The sequence below is a fragment of the Buceros rhinoceros genome, unplaced genomic scaffold (genome assembly GCF_000710305.1).
Source record: "Buceros rhinoceros silvestris isolate BGI_N320 unplaced genomic scaffold, ASM71030v1 scaffold8084, whole genome shotgun sequence".
In the NCBI taxonomy this organism is placed as follows: Eukaryota; Metazoa; Chordata; class Aves; order Bucerotiformes; family Bucerotidae; genus Buceros; species Buceros rhinoceros.
In genome coordinates, this window is record NW_010406469.1 from 91147 (window position 1) to 110195 (window position 19049).

Genomic DNA, 19049 nt, shown 5'->3' on the forward strand with positions numbered 1-19049 from the left:
AAGTATCACCAGAGTGGAGTAGAGCATCAGAATCCCCTCCCTCAACCTGCTGGTCATGCTTCTTTTGATGCAGCCCAGGATACAGTTGACCTTCTGGACTGTGAGCGCACATTGTAGGCTCAAGTCCAGCTTTTCATCCAACAGTACCCGCAAGTCCTACTCCACAGGGCTGCTCTCAATCCCTTCATCCCCCATCCTGTACGGGGTATCCTGTTGGAGATACCCAACCCAGGTACAGGACATTGCACTTGGCCTTCTTGAACCTCATGACATTCACACAGGCCCATTTCTCCAACTTCTCCAGGTCCCTCTGGATAGCATCCCATCCTTCAGACATGTCAGCTGCAGCACCCAGCTTGGTGTCACCTGCAAACTCGCTGAGGGTGCACTCGATCCTGCTAAGTCATTGATGAAGATATTAGAGAGCACTGGTCCAGCACGGACCCCCGAGGGACACCACTTGCCACTGATCTCCATCTGGACATCAAGCTGTTGACCACTATCCTCTGGATGCGACCATCCAACCAATTCCTTATCCACTGAACAGTCCACCCATCAAATCAATACCTCTCCAATTTAGAGAGAAGGTTGTAGTGGGGGATTGTGTTAAAGGCTTTACAGAAGTCCAGATAGATGACAACCATAGCTCTTCTCTTGTCCACTGTCCAATTTCAAAAACATCCTCTTTTTGTACAGTCACAAATTTCAAAGGCATGCTCTCTTCACTTCATAAATTACCTTTCATTTTCTTTCCTTTTTTGAATAATTATTTGGGAATTACTGCCCTTTTACACATGCAACATGAAAAGAAATATGGTACAAAAAAAAAGATAAAGCATATAAAAGAAAATGAATACAGACAGGTAGAAACCTGTAAATGAATTTATAGCAGATCTACAAGTAACAGATGAAGTAAGGTCAGCAAAAGATGAACGGTGCAAATTTTAATGAGAATTTGTCAACCATTGAGGACTGTCTCTATGTTGCACTGAAGATTGATCTTCCCAAGATGGGATACTTGTGTTAAAATGCTCAGAGAGAAAATCCAGACCACCAAAAAAATCCCACCCTCAAGGACTTCAATATATGTTATCTTTATTACCTATTCTGTACTGTGTAAATAACCTATACATTACTTGTACATACCAGTACTTGATCACATTCTTGTAAAGAACATGAACACTAATTATTTACTGTCCAAGCTATCTGGAAGCCGTAGGCTTTCTTGTTGTAAGCAAATAAAAGTGTTCTCCTATAATGCAACTCTATTCCAAAAATAGGATATTGAACTGTACGGCTCCATGTGTGCTGTTTTTCAATTGCCCTTTATCATGCACACATTTTCTCTTTAATGCAAATGTACGAATTAATCCAGCACACACAATAATCTAGGATCTCTCTCTTGTGCATTATCAAATATTACCAACTCTTCTGAACTCATTAGTGAAACTGAATTAGGTAAATAACTCTTGTAGACAAAAGGACAGCCAGGGGTGGCATCACTGTACAACTTCTCTGAAATTACATGCTACAGGCAAAGCAGGGAATAGTAGATATTGCACCTGACTCCCTTTCAGCTTTGTATCCTGCAGAAGTGACCAGGAACAAAGAGCTGCAAACTAAGGTTCTCAATAAATCACCCTGTGGGAATGTGGCTACACAAAATGTGTAGCTTCACTCATTAGGAAGCCCCATTTTTAAAAAGGTAGAGTCTAGAAAATAATCATTGGTAATGACAGACCTTTTTGTTTTACTACAGCCAACTGGAAAGAAAAAGCTAAACAAAGATTGAGGAGATAACAGGGGGAAAACTAGTATCATTTTCCTCCACCAAAAAAGGGTCTAATTACAGCCATTTATCAGCTCTGTAAGTGTAGGACTTGTATCCAGAATTTCTACAAACCTTTTCCAAATAAGTTTTTTTAAAACTAACACCAAGCAGATTAGACGGTAACAATGGTCAAACCGGGTCAGACCAAAGGTGTCTTAATTTAATACCCTGATAATGGCCAGTCTTCCACGCTACAAGAAAGACCAGAACCAGAGCAAATGTACACCTTATTGCATTTAAATGTCATCATCCATAGCAACAGTACTGATAAGTTTGTGCTACTCTTCCAAAACATTATATTCTTCAGTCTTTTATTTTGCCAAGCACACTGATGTTAAAATCCAAGACAGATTTGTTTACAGGACAGTTTGCCTCATAGCAAATGCTGTTGGCACAAGACACCTACTGAAAGCAAGTGGGTTTGCTGTGTAATATCCAATTTTGTTGGTTCTTCACTTGTCAAAGCTGACACAACCTAGGACAAGGGTCGTGGGATTACTGTTTAAGACTCTACTAGCTAAAAGATGTCCTGCTCTAAGTCAGGAAGTGTATCACTGAGTCACCTAGAAGAAAAAAGCTGTATGTAGGCAGCTGCATAAATTCTTACTTCAATACTAAATTGTGCTGCCAACTTCACTTTTCAGTATCTTTAAAAAAAAAACCAAACCTCAGGCAATTCTGGTATTGCACATCCATGGAACTCCATAGTAAATGCAGTTCTTAGAGCACACAGCACATTAGCAGGGCAAGAGGGAAACATGTAAGTAGTAACTCTTCACTATCAGTAAGAAAGAAATCTTAGTCTTTTTACATTACAGATAACTGAAAAAATACTAATATTAATTATTTGAAAAACCTCCACACAGACTACACGCATTGGAAGAAATGTACCTCCAGAATATCTATCAGGACGTTCTCTTCTGGTTGCTTTGTGCTCCGGACGTTCTCCAGCAGGATAGAATAGTAAACACCTTGAGGGTCAGACTGGTACAGGTTGTATGTGTCTGTCTGGTACCACTCCTGAACAGCCACAAACACCTGGTTTTCATCTGTACTGATTATCTGCAAATCCTGTAGAAAATTAAGATACAAAATGACCAGGTTTTCCATCATTTCTATGTTACAAACAATAAATAAGTTGGCCAGGAGACTTCGACACTCTCAGGGGCTGGGGCAGGGTGTGTTGTGGGAGGTGAATCAAATGCACCTCAGGGTTCAGTAACAGTAATTTCTCAATATAATACTTATCAACATGCTGTAACACACTGCCCCGAGGTGGTCAGTCACTGACTTCTGGCTACAGGTTATGAGAGTGCAAACCAGCTTAGTGAAGACCAAAGCCATGACTGCGCAAAAGCTGTGAACTGCTGTGACTTTTGTGGCAAATGACTTCTTGAAAACAAGGAAAAAAAAAAAGGAAAGGAAAAAAAGAAGTAAACGATTGTTGAGTATCAGGATGAGAGTCAATGAAAAACTGAAAGAACATAATCAAAACTAATCTTAAAAATACCTAGAAAATTGAGAACTATTGTGTTCAGGGTAAAGCATAACAGCACAAAGAGGATCAGATATGATTTACAGCAGTTGCAAATAGGAAATAGTACGTATCATGCACACAGCTCATGTATGTTATAGTACATAATGCTAATTTATCTATCTTTATAGACAGATCCACTTAGATATTCAACAGTACTAACATGAGAGTCAACATTCTGCATTAATTTCTCAAGAATTTCAGGCACGAGTATTGCAACAGCTTGGTTTCAGTTTTTCCAGCTTCTTCACTCCAAACATCTCAGACAAATAATGCACAGCTGGGGGAAATAATTTAACACTAATATTAAACAGAAGAAATAAACCAGGAAGCACCAACACTGAACTAAGCTTAGCAAAAATAAAAAAGGGCATGAGATTGCAACAGGATATGGCAGCATACAGCCAGATGTTGGGACTACATATGAAATGACATCCAGTTATGGAGACTGAGAGCTTGTAAACTTGTCCTGACTTTGGTACTTAACTGGGATACTGTATCCGGTTCTGCTCACTTTCCTACTGAAATAACTAAGGTGATGGAGGGAATATTAAATAAATCTACCAAAACATCAAGAGTACGAGTTTGGGGGAAATTGGCTTAAAAAAAAAAAAAAATCAAGAAAACAACTTCGTAGACTTCTAAGAGAAAAATAAAATAAATTCTGTAAGAATCCATTTAAGACTGAAGAAAATGTAACAGCAACACTGAACATTTGACAAAGCACAGCAGTCACGCTTTCAGCAACATGCACTATGAGATTGAGGCTCTTAGGTTAAAAAAAAAAAGACATTAATAGAAATAAAACAATACAATGGGAAGATTTTTAATGAGAACAAAAGATGGTTATTTAACTAATCATTTAGTCAAATTTAAAGTATTTTGACATAGGTGACACATCTCAACACAGAAGAACCTAGGCAAAGTTTCCTATCAGTGACAGTTCAACGTTGTTTTCAAAGACGTTTATGTTTAACTATGTACTTACACAGAATTTTGTTTAGCATCCCATGAATAGTTCTGTTTTTTCTTGTACTCAAAAACGACTCAGAAGTCCAGAGTCTGGCAGAAATGCTAGCAAAACACAGCAACTGATCCCAAAGGATTCTTTAAAAACCCTCTTAAATGTACAGAATGGTTCATCTCGTGCCTTAAACGAGGGCAACAGAAGGCTGGGTAGTCCACATTACACCATCTAATCCTGAATTCACCTCTTGTTTTGCAGTGTGAGACAAGCTCCCCTGGTTATCGGATTAGTAAGGATGGAAGTGAAGCAGAGAGTCAAAAGAAGGAATGAACGCTTCTTTGTCCATGTGAAAACCTCTAGAAAACCCTTACTCTCCTGTGATGCCAGAAGCTTTCAACAAAACTATCATCTACATTACTATAATAAAACATTTATACAGTGTCATAAACAAACGCAAAACTCAAGTGAATGTAGGCAAGGTGCTTTCCTTGCCCCAGGTGCTGGTGGGGTGGCAGTGGTTGCAGAGGTGGCCCATGGTAGCTGAGGTGAGAGCTGAGAGATGGGCACAGTTGTGCTTCTCGTATCTCAGGGTGGGGCAGGAGCTGCTGAGCCAGCAGATGCAACGCACAAAGAGCCAAAATACGTTGTGCAGAAAGACAGGAAGATTAATTCTGGGATCAGGTGAAAGCAAGAAGGGTTGGACTGCAGAAGTTTAGTGTAGCAAATGAGAGTTTACTTTTCTCTTGGCAGTGACTGTTACCAAGAAAGATGTTTGTACACTCAGATTGCTGGATGCCATTTTTTTTCTGAGACAAGAACTTAATGGGTCCTGGTTGCAGCAAGTGAAATTGCCGTTCCACTGCCTTGAACTTTGTTCCTTCCATTCAGAATTTACATTTTCAGGTTTCCAGTTCCACCTTACCACTCTTCTCCTTTTACAGGGATTTCTTTTCCCTCAAGAAGCAAACCCGACCTTCAGTTATACTACCTTGCAATAATCCTGCACAACACTTTTTGCCCAGTCATGGTATAATTCTCTGGGAAAAAAAGTTGATAAAGCAAGGAAAAATGCAAATTTCACGCCTGATTCTTAAATTTATCTTTTCAAACTCTGAATTAAACAGACTGCTGAAAATCTAGCTAAAACAAAGTTAAACTGTCATGTCACTCTTGTACTGTTCCTGTCCTGGAAAGGTGAATTTAAAAAGAGGAAGAAGAAATTGATTGACAAACACAGAGGCTAGTTCTTCAGCATCCCAAGTCCCAGTTACCCACTGCTCAATAGATGACAAGCACAAAGATCAGATGTCAGCAAATATTGCTAGACAGAACTTTCTGTCACTAAAGAGTTAACTAGTAAGGACATCTGAGAAAAAAGAAATTTCTTGATGGAGGGAATACAAATTTTTATTCCTTTATCTAATTAATGGCCAACAGATATGACCTTTGGCTGTAATCTCAGCAGATCCTATAAGGAAAGCATTTATTCTTTGATGATTTCATGCTTAGACTTCTGTGATTTCCTTCTAGCTGGACCTCCTGCTTTTTCTCTCCACATTCCGCAGACTACTCAAAGTCCTGCTGTTCATCTAATTTTTCTGTAATTATGTTAGTCACACATGATTTATTCAAATTTGTTTATAAAGAACATCCTTAATGATATTAGAGATTTTCAGGATTTGGAATATTCCTTATTGTCATTACTCACATTTTTGTCTATCTCCAGGATGCTTTCTTGTATACATTCACTATTTGACTCCTTGTGATTTCTTTTCATTTCCCTGTTCAAATGTGTTAGTCCATGCACTTTCAGGTGTCCCAAGGCAGAATCTTCTCCCAATTTGCCATAGCAACCATGCTGTTTCCTCTGTCCATTCCTCCATGGGCATCCTTTCCTCTCATTTCTGCTATTTTACTTTCACTCTGTCCAGTCTGTCATGTCTGTTTTGTTCTATGCCTCACTGACCCAAGCATCCATGCTCTCACCATTCGCATTTCTCTCTCTCTCTTTTGTAGAGTTCTGAGATGCTACTACCTGTATTGTCCAAAACTCCTTTTTTTAGCCTCTAAAACCCCATGAGATTTCTCTGGTCTGTTTGCTATAGTGCTTTTTGTGCACTATATTATGCAAATTCCTTTGTCACAATGGTTTCTTCATTCTTCTCTATTGAGTAATGCTATACCACACTAAGCACAGATGTCTGTATGTTCATCACTTAAAATCTGTGGAACTGCTCATACAACCGAGACAGAGGATTAACCCAGGGCCAGGAACAGACCCACCTACAGATGCAACCACAGAAGCCAAAGTACTCTAAAATCTGCTATGCAGTTGGGTCCATGGAGTAATTTCCCTCTGGGTGGATGACAGAAAACCACCCAAAGAAAATAGAATAAACTGTCCTCTTAATCTACTTGGAGATAAACTCTGAGTATAAATGGCAGCTAAGGAGATTTAGGTTAGACATCAGAATAGCCTTCTATAGTAGGGCCTGGTCATACAAACTGAGGATAAAATGCTTAGAGAGGTAAAGTAATATTCATTCCTAGGAGCTGTTTAGAGTAGATGAGACAAATATCTGCCAGAACTCTTTTAGACAGATGACCATGCTTTGGAAAAAGACCACTCAAGATCCTTTCCGGATCTACTGTATACACTCCGTGAAAACAGGAGAAAATAAAAACACAGCTTGTTGGATTATTTGAAGTGTTACACTTACAATTAGAAATATCATTAAGCAGACTTGTTTCGGGTTTTGGTTTTCTTTGGGTTTTTGGGTTGTTGTTGGTTTGGGTTGGGTTTTTTAACTCAAGAGCTAAAATTTCTTAATTATGCTAAAGAAAGTAAACAATTCTCAGACAATTAAGTATTTCAACTTGATCATGGAATTAGAATTAAGGGCAGCTGGAAATCTGTTGAATCAGAATTACTTTTCTACAAAAATGCTAAATGAATCCTGAAAGTGAGCAAAGACTGCATATTAAAAATTGGTATGATTAAACAATGCTGCATCCAGTGACAGGTCATACCCTTCATGCTCTCAGGGACTTGTGAGCTGCTATGTTGGTACCTCACAACAGCAGTGAAGAACGTAATTGTTCAAATAAACACAAAGACAGTTTCAAAGTGATACTAGAAATAACTATACATGTATAGAAGGCCAATTGTGCCAAAAGATCAGCACGACTTCAAAGAAACTTCATATCGCATGGACAGACACTGTTAAACAAAATAAATGAGTCTAAGGGTGAGCACACGTCACTGAAAGAACTGTGCATGTTACACCAAGAACTCTTCCAGCAAGTACAGAGAAATGAGCTAATATTACTTCTTAAAACATCCACACTGCTTGATAATTATTTCTTTATATTTAACACAAAGATACCAATATGATCAGTCTAACATTTTCCCCAAATTATCTGCTTTTAATGCAGTTGAGTCTCTTTTCACAGAAGGCTGAATGAACAGCAAATCAAAAATCAAAAGCCAGTCAAGAAGCCCAAAAGCATTCAACAATTAAAAGAGTTGGGGTTTTGGGGAGCTGAGGATAGGATGGAGGAAGGGAAAAGGTTTAGAGGAGGAAGGAAAGATAAATGCACTGTTTTCACTGTATATAGCCCCACATCATTTACATTTAGTAACTCATCGGCCTGTAAGTCTGCTAATACTTTATGGAATTTTATATTCTCAGTGCTCAGTATGGTTTACTGTATTACTAACCGTGATAAGAAATCCTATGTCACAAATAAATACAATTACACCCTGAAGACAGAAGGATATAAAAGATGACAAGGACTGTACAGCAAGCCAGTGCTCCTTTGTGCAGTAAAATGTGCTGGTGACGAATAAAATATCATTAAATGAAAACACTGTAGGCAAAGCTCAGCGTAGCCAGTATAATGCTATATATGTGGGACTGTGGTGCTCTAGTCAATAAGGCAAATAAAAAAGAACCTCAAGCTTCCTGTTTTTCAAATCTTAGAATTTTCAGTCCAGTGTCAGAATTTTGCCCCTTTACAACCTTTTAAAGCTGTGGTTGGGCAACACATTAACCTGAAGCAATTGAAAAATTGAACGGAGACTCACAAGGACTAAATGTATCCAGAAGCATAACAGGTGTAAGCACTGAAGGCTGTGTAGTCTCAGCCTTGACCTCCAGACGCACCACATTTATATCCCTGTAATCCCTTAAGCACAATCAAGGTAACTGAATGGCACATAAAGGTAATCCTCCTTGCCTGGCCAAGTACAATGGTGTAAGGGGAGAAATCGATAACAAGTTACACTGTGAGGCAAAGCACAGTTCCTTGAATAAGCTATTCCTTGGATCCTTGATTTGTACGAACAGGGAGCCAGACAGCTGCTACCACCCAGGTTCACTGGCTGCTCCTGTGACACCATCCAGGAAAGAATACTTCTCCTCCGTCAAATGCCACTACTACCTGCATTTCTATTTTGTTACCCTTTATTTTTTGCTCAACAGGTTCCAATGGACTTTCAGAAGAACTGATAAGTCCTGCTGCTGCTGCCAACTGCTCATCTCTCTGGTACAGAGGAACAACCTCAGCTGAATCCTCCCAGGGCGGTAGAGGTGGTAAAGGGGCTACCCAAGTGGAGAAACAATTCTTGGGAGACTAACAGCCTCGCTAAATGAGCAGCCACAGTACATCATAATGCAAACATCATGTAGTCAGAGCCTCAAGAGAACTTTTCTGACAAAAGGGCTGCAGAATCCTGCCATTTCTGCTGTTTATGAATGAACCCATTTAAGGAATCCTTGGAAAAGTTATGGTAAGAGGGAGCTTGATAGAGTAGGGAACTCATGCTTCAAAAGATCAATGGCTATTTAGAGAGAGAGAGTCAAACTGCTCAAAATATTTTACTCCTGATAGTATTGTATTTATTATTGAATGATACAAACAAATTTAGAAGAAAACCTGTGGTTAAAACAGTAATGTATATCTCAGACTGAGGCAAGGACAAGTGGGCCTGTTTCAAGTCTCACAGAAGGGCACTAGGTGATAATCAAATAAAAAGAATATATGGAGTTGATAAAAGGCATGTATAGGAGATTCATATTACCATGAACGTATTCAAGACTTTTACTTATTTCTAACACAATAGGATTTTTTCTTTTATTTTTGCTTATTTTCCCCTGTACTCTATCATGATTACCTGAAAAATTTTATCTTATTGCCTAATTCACAAGATTGAGAAGATATACAGAGATCAAAATAGATGAAAGAAGCTTTTTCCACACCATAGCTTTTCAGGACTAAACTTCCTGAATTGCAGTAGAATATAACAAACAACAGAGCTCTCACATTATTAAGATTTTGTAGCTGGCATGAACAAATGCAGAATCAATGAATGCCTTGTATCAGTTCATAAAAGGAGATCATTATTAACAGAGTTTATTTACCTGAGGTGGAAAGAAAAGTCAGAAAAATTACATTCTTCCAAATCACAACTGTAAAACTACCATGAATTGTAGCAGATTCCTTGGTTTGGTCAGCCGTTATGTTACCAACATTTTTTCTTAAGCTCTCAGAATGAACTGGTTCCCAGTTTTGTTGTTAATCACATGAGAGCATGACTCAAAATCTTGAATAAGGACCAGAACCCAATGTACTCCTTCTCCACATCACACTTCTCTAGGCAAGGGCAATCAGAGCTGCAGGAACTTTGGTATGATACATGTGTGAAGACCTCCCTGATGGGGCTGCAGCCTGCGCACCTTGGCAGACCTGCACTTCCAGCAGTGGCAGATGAACCCCTGCTCCAGGCTGAAAACAGCCCAAGGGGGATTGCTGGATCTCCTGGAACACCCCTGCATGCCTAGCCAGCTATATCAACCCACAAATGCAATCCTGCTGCTCTTGGCTTGACTTTGATATTCCCTTCCTACAAGTTATTAACTTCTAATCTGGTTTTAGCAGCAGAGAACAAGTAATCTTGGTAAAATGGAATATGGGATAAAATAAAATTATTTTAAAATTCCTTTTCTGCTTTGGGGACCATACAGGCAGCCTTTAGTATGGTCTCACCAACATTTGCTACTACCCTTCCTGGCAGCACCAAGCATGTGTCTCCTGTCAACAGCTGTGTGATCCAATGCAGTGTCAGTACCAAATACACTACTCAAAACACAAACAAACAACCTAAAAACAAACAAAAAAAACCTCTCAACAGCATGGAAAAAAGCTAAAAAAGTATAATCTGAATTCTGTTCATTAGGTGGCTCCCAACAGCTCTGGTCTTTGTACATATACAAAGCTACGATGTTTTATATAAAGACGATCTAAGTGGCATTGTGGAGCTGAAGCCTAGAAACTTAGCACATGTAAAGCTTGGCTGGAAGCTGCTTTTAGCAGCCATTGATGCACAAGTAAGAAGGCCTTGAGATATGTAAAAAGACAAACATTCATCCTTTTCTAGGTTTCTCCTTGGGGGTACATTTGGACCAATACAAACACAAATGAAAATATAAGCAATATAATACAAATGATTCTGATTTTTGGTATATTCTCAACATCTCCATATCAAAAGGAAAATGAGACATCTACAACATTTTCTAATTACACAGTCTGAAAAATGTTTACCTATCTTCATGTGTAAAAACACTCTGAAACACATTTGTGCAGCACAAAAATAACATCTGAAGAGCCCAGCACTGTTCCCTCAGGCTAGAGCCTGATGTTCCTACACAGCTCTCCTAAAGTTGTTAGACACATCCTTGACCAGCCTGTATGTAGTATCTCTAACTCGGCTACAGTTTTCATTCCCTGTACACAATCACTGCTTAAAAATTCTGGCCAGTGACACGAAGCACTTTATGGAGACCACTTGGAAAGAGATTTATTGAAGCCTCATTCGATTCTTTTGAGAAAAAATGAAATAAAGCCTATAACAAATCCACTTCATCTCCTGGTTAGGTAGAATCTAATACCTAACCCCCCCTGAAACTCAGTTCTTTCAAAAGCTATTGTTTTTAATGAATCTTTAAAAAAAACCCATTCTTTGTAAAGTCTTTCATTCTATCTCCTACCACCATAAAAGCAGCAACTCCACAGTCATGTGTTCTAGACATACTCTTAATGTGCCAGTGTCTTTGCTGATATCCTGCTTTTTTTCAAAATTTCATCAGTAATTTGCCTATATGAATCTTTTCCTTCAGTTCAAACCGGATTGGAAGATATGTTTCTACTGCACTCAGATGATCTCACTAAAATACGGTGTGATGAAAAATTTCAGAGATATGCTCTTATTTATTTCAGTACCTGAAATTTCTGCTGTAATGTGAAGGTACCAAATCACTTAAAAAAAAAAAAAAGTATCTTTTACAGGAGAGTTTAAAATCTCTCACTTCCACCACCATTCCAATGGCTTCCAGGCCCTCTTAGTGAAATTTTCATCTCTGTTGTATGGAGATATCAAAGAAATGTCCCTTGGAGGCATCATCAAAATGCTAAAGAGACACAGTTTATTAGTTTATTTCATCCCACTCACTGGGTACTGCCTGAACTCGTAAGAACACAAAAACATCCCTTTTTAAACGACACATAGTCATCCTGTTCCTAGCTAGCTATTGACTCCATCCAAAAGGAAACCATTAACTTCTAAGCCTGGAGTTCATCTGTTTAGCAAGAGAGAGAGGAAAAAAAAAAAAAGACAAACAAAACCCCGTATTTTCCAAGACACAGAGTTCAGCATGCAGCACTATTTAAACAATCCAGACTACATCTGACAGAAATGACTCTTTTTGAATACATCAGAAATGCACTCAGTAAAGGCATATGCCCAGTAAACTAAGCACTCCTTCCAAATTAATGGATTTTAAGGCTAAAAGTGATTATTAGAAACTTTATTTCATCCTCTGCTATCTTTCCAACCAGAGAGTTTCCAACAATTATTTCTGCATATTTTGTAAGATGTACGAGGAGCAAATAACTTCCACATAGCTAGAGCAAAACTCCCAGAAAGGCACTCAATTATGATTTGAAAACTTCAAAACCTAGAGTATCTGTCACTTTCCTTGGCCCTTTTTCAAATACATAATTACAAACACCATTAAGAAGTTGAACTCAGTTTCAGTTTCTAATTTGGATTCAGCTCCCAGCTATAGTGGGTCTTTCTCTACTGAAGATGTTCCAAGATTCAGAATTCTCATCCCATGAGGAGGCTTATTCACTACAATCAACTTGCCTTTTGGTTTGACTTTTTTAAAAACAAATTTTATTTTTTTCAGTATTATTTTTTAGTGACATCACTACACTGATCTTGTTTATAGTGTGGGCCCACAAAGAGAGAGGTTTTGCTGCCAAGGAAAGCTCCACAGAACAGAGATCTCAGGCACCCACTGTGTGCTGTTGTCTCCAGCTCTCCCATAACATTTGCTGCTCCTCTTCACAATTTCTCTAAGCTCAGCTATTACAAACGTGGATGCCTACAAGACAATAGTCTCATATAGTTCTTGAGTTCTGACAATTACCTCCACTGATATATTCAGATCTTTCAGATGGCTAGATCTGAACCCAAATAACATGCCTTTTATTTATATAACATACCGCAAAACTGATATTTAAATTGGAGGCATGTGTCATTAAGGAAATACAGTACACATCCAACTTGTTAAAAATAATTGACTTCCCTGAGTGCTTGAAGTAATCATCCACACATGGAGTGCGAAGTACGTTCTACAAACCTAATATTCTGTACAACTCTCATAAACTTGAGTTAGTATGTCCATCTTCCATGCGACAGCAGTATTGGGAAGGACAAACAGTGCGGCCTTGGCCAAATGCATCAGATTATTTGGTGTGACAAGGAAACTGCAATAGAAGGGTACAGATTCCCCCTGCACAGGCTATCCAGAAGCAGAAGGAAGAAAGTCCCTGGTCTCTCTTAAAAGATTTCTGCCCTTCTGTTTCGCCACACACAACATTTCCCCAAACAAGTTAGCGTACTCAACACTTGCACTCATGTGCTGACACTTCTGGAAATTTGCCGCAGGGAAAACATTTGCAACCTGGGGAACGTTCCCTGATTTAATTTATTGCCAGCTACACACACTTTAAATTACTGATTTGGATATTGACAACAAACAAACCCACAAACAAACACTTAGGGAAATATCCTTCCTCCTCTTCTCTAGACTCAGCTAAATCAAACACCTCTTCTCCCTTCCCACTCTGAACTCCCTTGTTTCCATCTTGTGTTAATTTGCTTCCTCCCAACTCCTTCAGTGAGACAATGGGCTGTGCAGGAGGTTGGAGTCATCTGCGGATGGGTTTCTTTCTGCCACCCCTCGCTTATTCTTTGCTTTTCCCTCATGTTCCTTACTTGTTTTCTTCTGCCCTGGCTTGGGTCATCCATGGGCTGCAGTTTCTTGGGGTGGCCACATTTAGCATGTTTTAACATCTAAAACTGGATATTCTCTTGCTGATTTCTTAATTAGGATTCCCCCAAGAAAGCACAAAGGCTAGGAGTATCCAAGCTTCAGGTTCATGTTCAGCTAATCTCCAAGGATTTGATTTGAGGATTTGGTAAATGTTGTACATTTAATACCAGAAGACTTCAGACCACCCTCAGGCTAAAATAAAGTAAAATAAAAAAATCAAAGATGAAAAACCCCAATATTAAACAGACGCTTTGTTTTATAACAATAACATCAGAAGTAAATACATTGTATCCCACTGTACTTAGATGAGCAACGAATAAAACCTGCAATTCAAGACAAGCAAAGATAACACGTTTTAGTTCTCTGCTAAGTGAGAGACAGAATTACATGAAAAGGCAGGAGCCTCAGATCTCCAGACTAACACACTACTGGGAGCAGGACAAGCTGTGAGCCCAGACCAGAGCCTTATCCAGCTAGGTCTTTAAAACTTCTACGTCATTTTTCTTCAGGATTCCAGAAGCCTTCTAACTGTAAATAAAGTTAGAAAACACACTGTGTGCAGAACAAAAAAATCAATTGCATCAATTAGACCATATGTAAATATCTGGGCTTTATTCCTAACTTACTGTGCATATATAGAAACCCTGTCACTATGAAAATACGTTACACGGAAGGAACCTCAAGAAGCCTTGTGATTTTGTTAAGTAATTTAAGTCCACATTGGGATTCTTTAATGAAATAGAGCACCATCAACTGGTAAAATTCTCTTACATTACTATTCATGCTTATACCAGAAAGCACCATGTGGAATTAAACCATAATTGATCCTTGAAAGAATACTTGCTCAATATCATTACATTGCCATTGGGTACGTAGCACTGCTTCATGGAAGCATAGCTCAAAAACCGTTGCAGTAACTGGTGACAAATGTTTTATGAGCTACTATGTTCCTAGAACAAAAATAAAAGCAGAAGGCTATGAGTATACCACAAATGGGATTCACAAATCCTTACAAGGAGAAATTGTGATCTCAGAATAATGAGATTTAAAAGAGAAAAGAATAAAACTAGTGTAGGTAAAAAGAGAAGACAAAAATTATATAAATAGAAATAAAAATGTGTATGCTTACTTTTGGCAATGCATATTTTGGCAACTTCATCTGTACGAAGCCATTTCGACGGTAAGACACATAATACTTGGTCCGATTTGCTGATGTTGTCTATACAAATGAAAAACAGAACTCCATGATAGTTTATATTAAATCTAAAGAGTTTGAGATGGAAGACATTTTTTTTTGTCTTTTTAACCTGCAGCTGAAATACATAGTTATTACTTTTATTGCATGCAATTAATTTGCACAGTGTACTCCTAAAAGAATGAATCGAAACTTGTGACAAAATAGACTCCAAACCGACTCAGACTCTTTTGTTCTCCTCTTTAAGACAGAAGTAGTAATTTACTTTCCCTCTTTTGCCATTTTGGCTGTCTTGGGTGATACTTGGGACTTCATCTCACTGACCCTAGTCCTTACTGACACCTCTGTACCAACTGGCTCCTCGCATCTTTGCCCTTTCATGGAAGTCCAGGTAGCAGCACCCTCTGGGTGAGAGGTAGGGAGGGGGTACACTGGTCGTGAACACCAGATACCTCAAGGGCATGTGATACTCCAGCAGCACAATTCAAAGCAGATCACAAAAGGCTGAATAAATCACACTAACATATGAAAGACATTCACTATATTTGACTATTTCTATACAGAATAAAACATTTCTCAGTGCAAGAAGCTGACATGCCACATGGAAGATAATAGAATTCTGAATCCATAGGTCAGACAGTTTCAAAGTCAGCAATATGTCCTGAAGACACAATTATATGCTTAAATATAGAGGTAGAACATGTATTTCAACTGCTTGCATGTGTGGAACTGAAGACAGATTAGGTTTTATGTAAAACACTTGAGGGCTTATAAATTTTTTCACTGAAAAAAGACAACAGAAACGCACATTGAAAGGAACGCTGTGCATTGAAAGGAACACTACTGCATAATTTTTCCCAATAGTCTCTTTCTCCTCTTCGTAGTAGCACTAGTCATTTTAAGGGTTTTACCTGATTCACAAAAAAAGCCCAATGCAAATACTTTTCCAAAGTAGCAAAAGGAAGATTCTGAATAAACATCGATGAAAAGACAGAATTAACAGCATTCCTTATTTTTTTCTAGTCAGAAATGCAACGTCAAAATCTGTGCTGGTATGTAAATCAGCACATTTCCAACTAAGCTTCCTGAGCACCATCAGATGAGATTAGCAAAGGCTTCAGCCTTTGGTACATAATATTTCACATTTTTTTCACATTCTTTTCCCCTCCAGAAGATCAGCTTGGTAAAGGCTATTCAGTTATTTTCACTAAGTGTGGCTACTTTGCAGAAATAGAATAGACAAAAAAGAAAATGGAAGAAGTGAAATTAAATGTCCAAAATTATTCTTTGGTTGTTCATGACTAAACAGATTGTGGAACAGAAGCACAAACAGACTCATCTTCCTTCTTTGACTTTGGAAATCCATTTAAAATCCTACCCCAGTCTCACAGCTTTCCTCCTCAACTTTTGTGTTGAAAAAAGGACTTGATTTGGAAGACAGCCTATCCTGAAGCATGCAAACTTGACTTGGTTTGGTAAAAAAAGAGTTGATGCATGACAGCAGGTCCACCTACCTGAATATTTTCAAGATATTAAAGTATTTATGTAATAATTTTCACTCTTTCTTTAAATCAATTTCCTTTTTTTGTGTGTGTGTGGTAGAAACAATGTGATGTCCTTTAGGAATCTGATTTGTTAAATGATGGATTAAACCAAAACCCTCAGCATTTATTTAATTAGTGTTAAATAGCAGCCTTATCCATCTTTTCATAGCCTTCTTGTCTGTCATGCAATTTTTTTATGTCACTCATTTTAAATGGCTGAAGATGATGCATGCTAGCAGAGAATCAGAGATGAAGCAGCTAGCCGTGTCAAGCTTCGCTGACATTAAAGTCTGGTCTGTGCTTAAAAACAATGTTGAGATGTTAATCCTCCTGCTAAAATCACCTCTAAAACTGTGTCAGTGCAAACTGGAAGAGAAATTACTTTTAGAAAGTTCCTGAATTTCATGGATATAGGCATACTAAAGAAGTGGGGGTGAGATATTCCTCTACTCATCGTAGACATTGCTGTGGTATAAAGGGGAGTCCCAGGTCTGATTCTAAATTCTATAGCGATATTCTAACTTCTAGCAATATTTTAGTCTAGTAATAAAAGAGTTTCCATGTGGTTTAGGAAGTATGTCTTTTCGCAGATGTGCAGCTGTTGTGTGGTTTCATTGGAACGGGTCAAGTAGTGTCCTGCATCACACTTCAGGGGGAGGTGTGGTTCAGATCTGACTGTAAGATCCCAGAGTTACCTTCTATCCTCCAGTAATACAGATACAGCAAACTGTAAACAATTTTAGCAATATGAGAGATTAATATTAGATACTGTAATTTACTGCAAACAAGTCTGAAAAGACTAGAGACGTTTCCCCTTTAGGTGGAATACATGCAGATGCAATCTACTGGCATTGACATGTCTCAACTCAACCAAAACTACATTGTCAATGGCACCGTTTTGCTAGTTGTAACTGTCTATTACTTACGTGCTCATTTCCAGGTTGCACTTCTATTTTGTATCTACCCATGCCTGGCATGTGAGGTAGTATAACAACAGCTTGAGATGCAATTATACAAGATGGCTGGTAAAACAAAATGCTTGAAGAAGAAGCAGCCCTTGTTTTGCTGAGCACAGCAGTCTGGAAGTTCACATGGTGACAAACACCTCTCGCCGTCTACACACTATAAAACAGATTTTAGAGTGTGCCTGGTGGGAGCCACAGATAATAATACCTTTGTGCAAAACGAGTGCCATGAGTTGAAAAATGCCTACTTTAATTCAAAAAGTCCTTCCTAAATCCATTTTGTTGTGCTAAATATTCTAAGCCATCTGGGACCTTGAAACTGCAGTGCCGAAGAGGAGAAGGACAGGTCTTTTGTGTCTCTATTAAATAATTTACAGATCTTTTTGGAAGAAACAGCCACAAGGGGGGCAAACTGCAAAGATGCCAATCTGATGAACACCAAGGCACTGGTGGGGAGACCTGTCCATTGTCACAATATTGATTCCCTGCAAAAGTCAATAAATAGACAAGACTTGCAACAAGCAAATCACATAAAAGGGAAAAACTATAGCCAATTGCTGAGGAAAGTACAAGCAAATTCCCTAGCAAACTCTTAAAAAAACAGTCCCAAGCACATAAAATGAAATTTTCAAGTGTGCCTGAGCTGTACTGGTACCATAAGGCTGGCAGAGTTCCAGATCAGGTTTCTGCACACAGGTCTTGTAGTTTGGGAATGAAACAACTGCAATCTAATTTGGACCATCACAAGTGGTAGACGTGACATTTAGGGACATGGTTTAGGGGTGGACTTGGCAGTATGAAGTTTACAGTTGGACTCGATGATCTTAAGGGTCTTTTCCAACCTAAACAATTCTATGATTTTGTTCTAAGTTGCTTCAAGCTCCCCAGCTACGGTCATTTTACCCTTTACTTCCTAGGCACAGTCATATAAATTCTTTTTTCAGCAAAACCTCTTCAGAGGAGCATCCATATGAAGAGGCTGAGCCAATATTCCATCAGTGGCTTTCCTTGCACACTCTGCTTAGGAAACTTTTTTGTGCTATGGAGCTAGAGGACCCAGAAGAGGATGTAAGCACAAGAACAAAAGGGATGCATTTTGCCTAACACAAAGAGTACTTACAAAAAAGTAACTTCGAACTACACTTGAAAATTTTCCTACAATTAAAACTGTGTCCCTGATAAATTAAAATCAATTGTAAAAATAGGTAACTGGTTGCACAAAATAAAGGTGGGGCTATTTTGACAAATAAAGACATGCTTTGTTCCAGGTAAAAATTCATAAATCATCATTCTCACTCTGAAACAGATTTCTCCATGCTCCTACAATCACTGTGTTTCTGCACTGTTGAAATTAAAACCCAAAATTTTAAAAATGGGCTGCCTCTTCAGAAAGCGGCTGTACCTGAAGAAATATGTAGTCATCCTGAACAGTCAGGGAATCCCGATCCGTACCACCAGCAAACTGGACTGTCATTGTCTTATCAGAGCAATTTTGAATCTGGCAAGTGATGTAGCAATAACCTGAGGGAAGAGAGACAGAAACATATGACAGGGCTATCAAGGGAAAAAGAAGCAAGCAGTATAAAATGTTATTCATGTAGGGACAACGCTG

At 38.6% G+C, this 19049-nt stretch overlaps 1 protein-coding gene across 1 annotated transcript in view; it reads right to left on the bottom strand.

The window, feature by feature from the left end:
• Window positions 1-19049, bottom strand: part of SORCS2 (sortilin-related VPS10 domain containing receptor 2) — a 99164-nt gene that overhangs the window by 69569 nt on the left and 10546 nt on the right. The window contains exons 6-8 of the mRNA XM_010134095.1: window positions 18840-18958; window positions 14863-14952; window positions 2723-2902 (exon numbers count right to left, since the gene is read on the bottom strand). Coding sequence (XP_010132397.1) covers window positions 2723-2902; window positions 14863-14952; window positions 18840-18958 — 389 coding nt within the window. The remainder of the gene's footprint in view (window positions 1-2722; window positions 2903-14862; window positions 14953-18839; window positions 18959-19049) is intronic.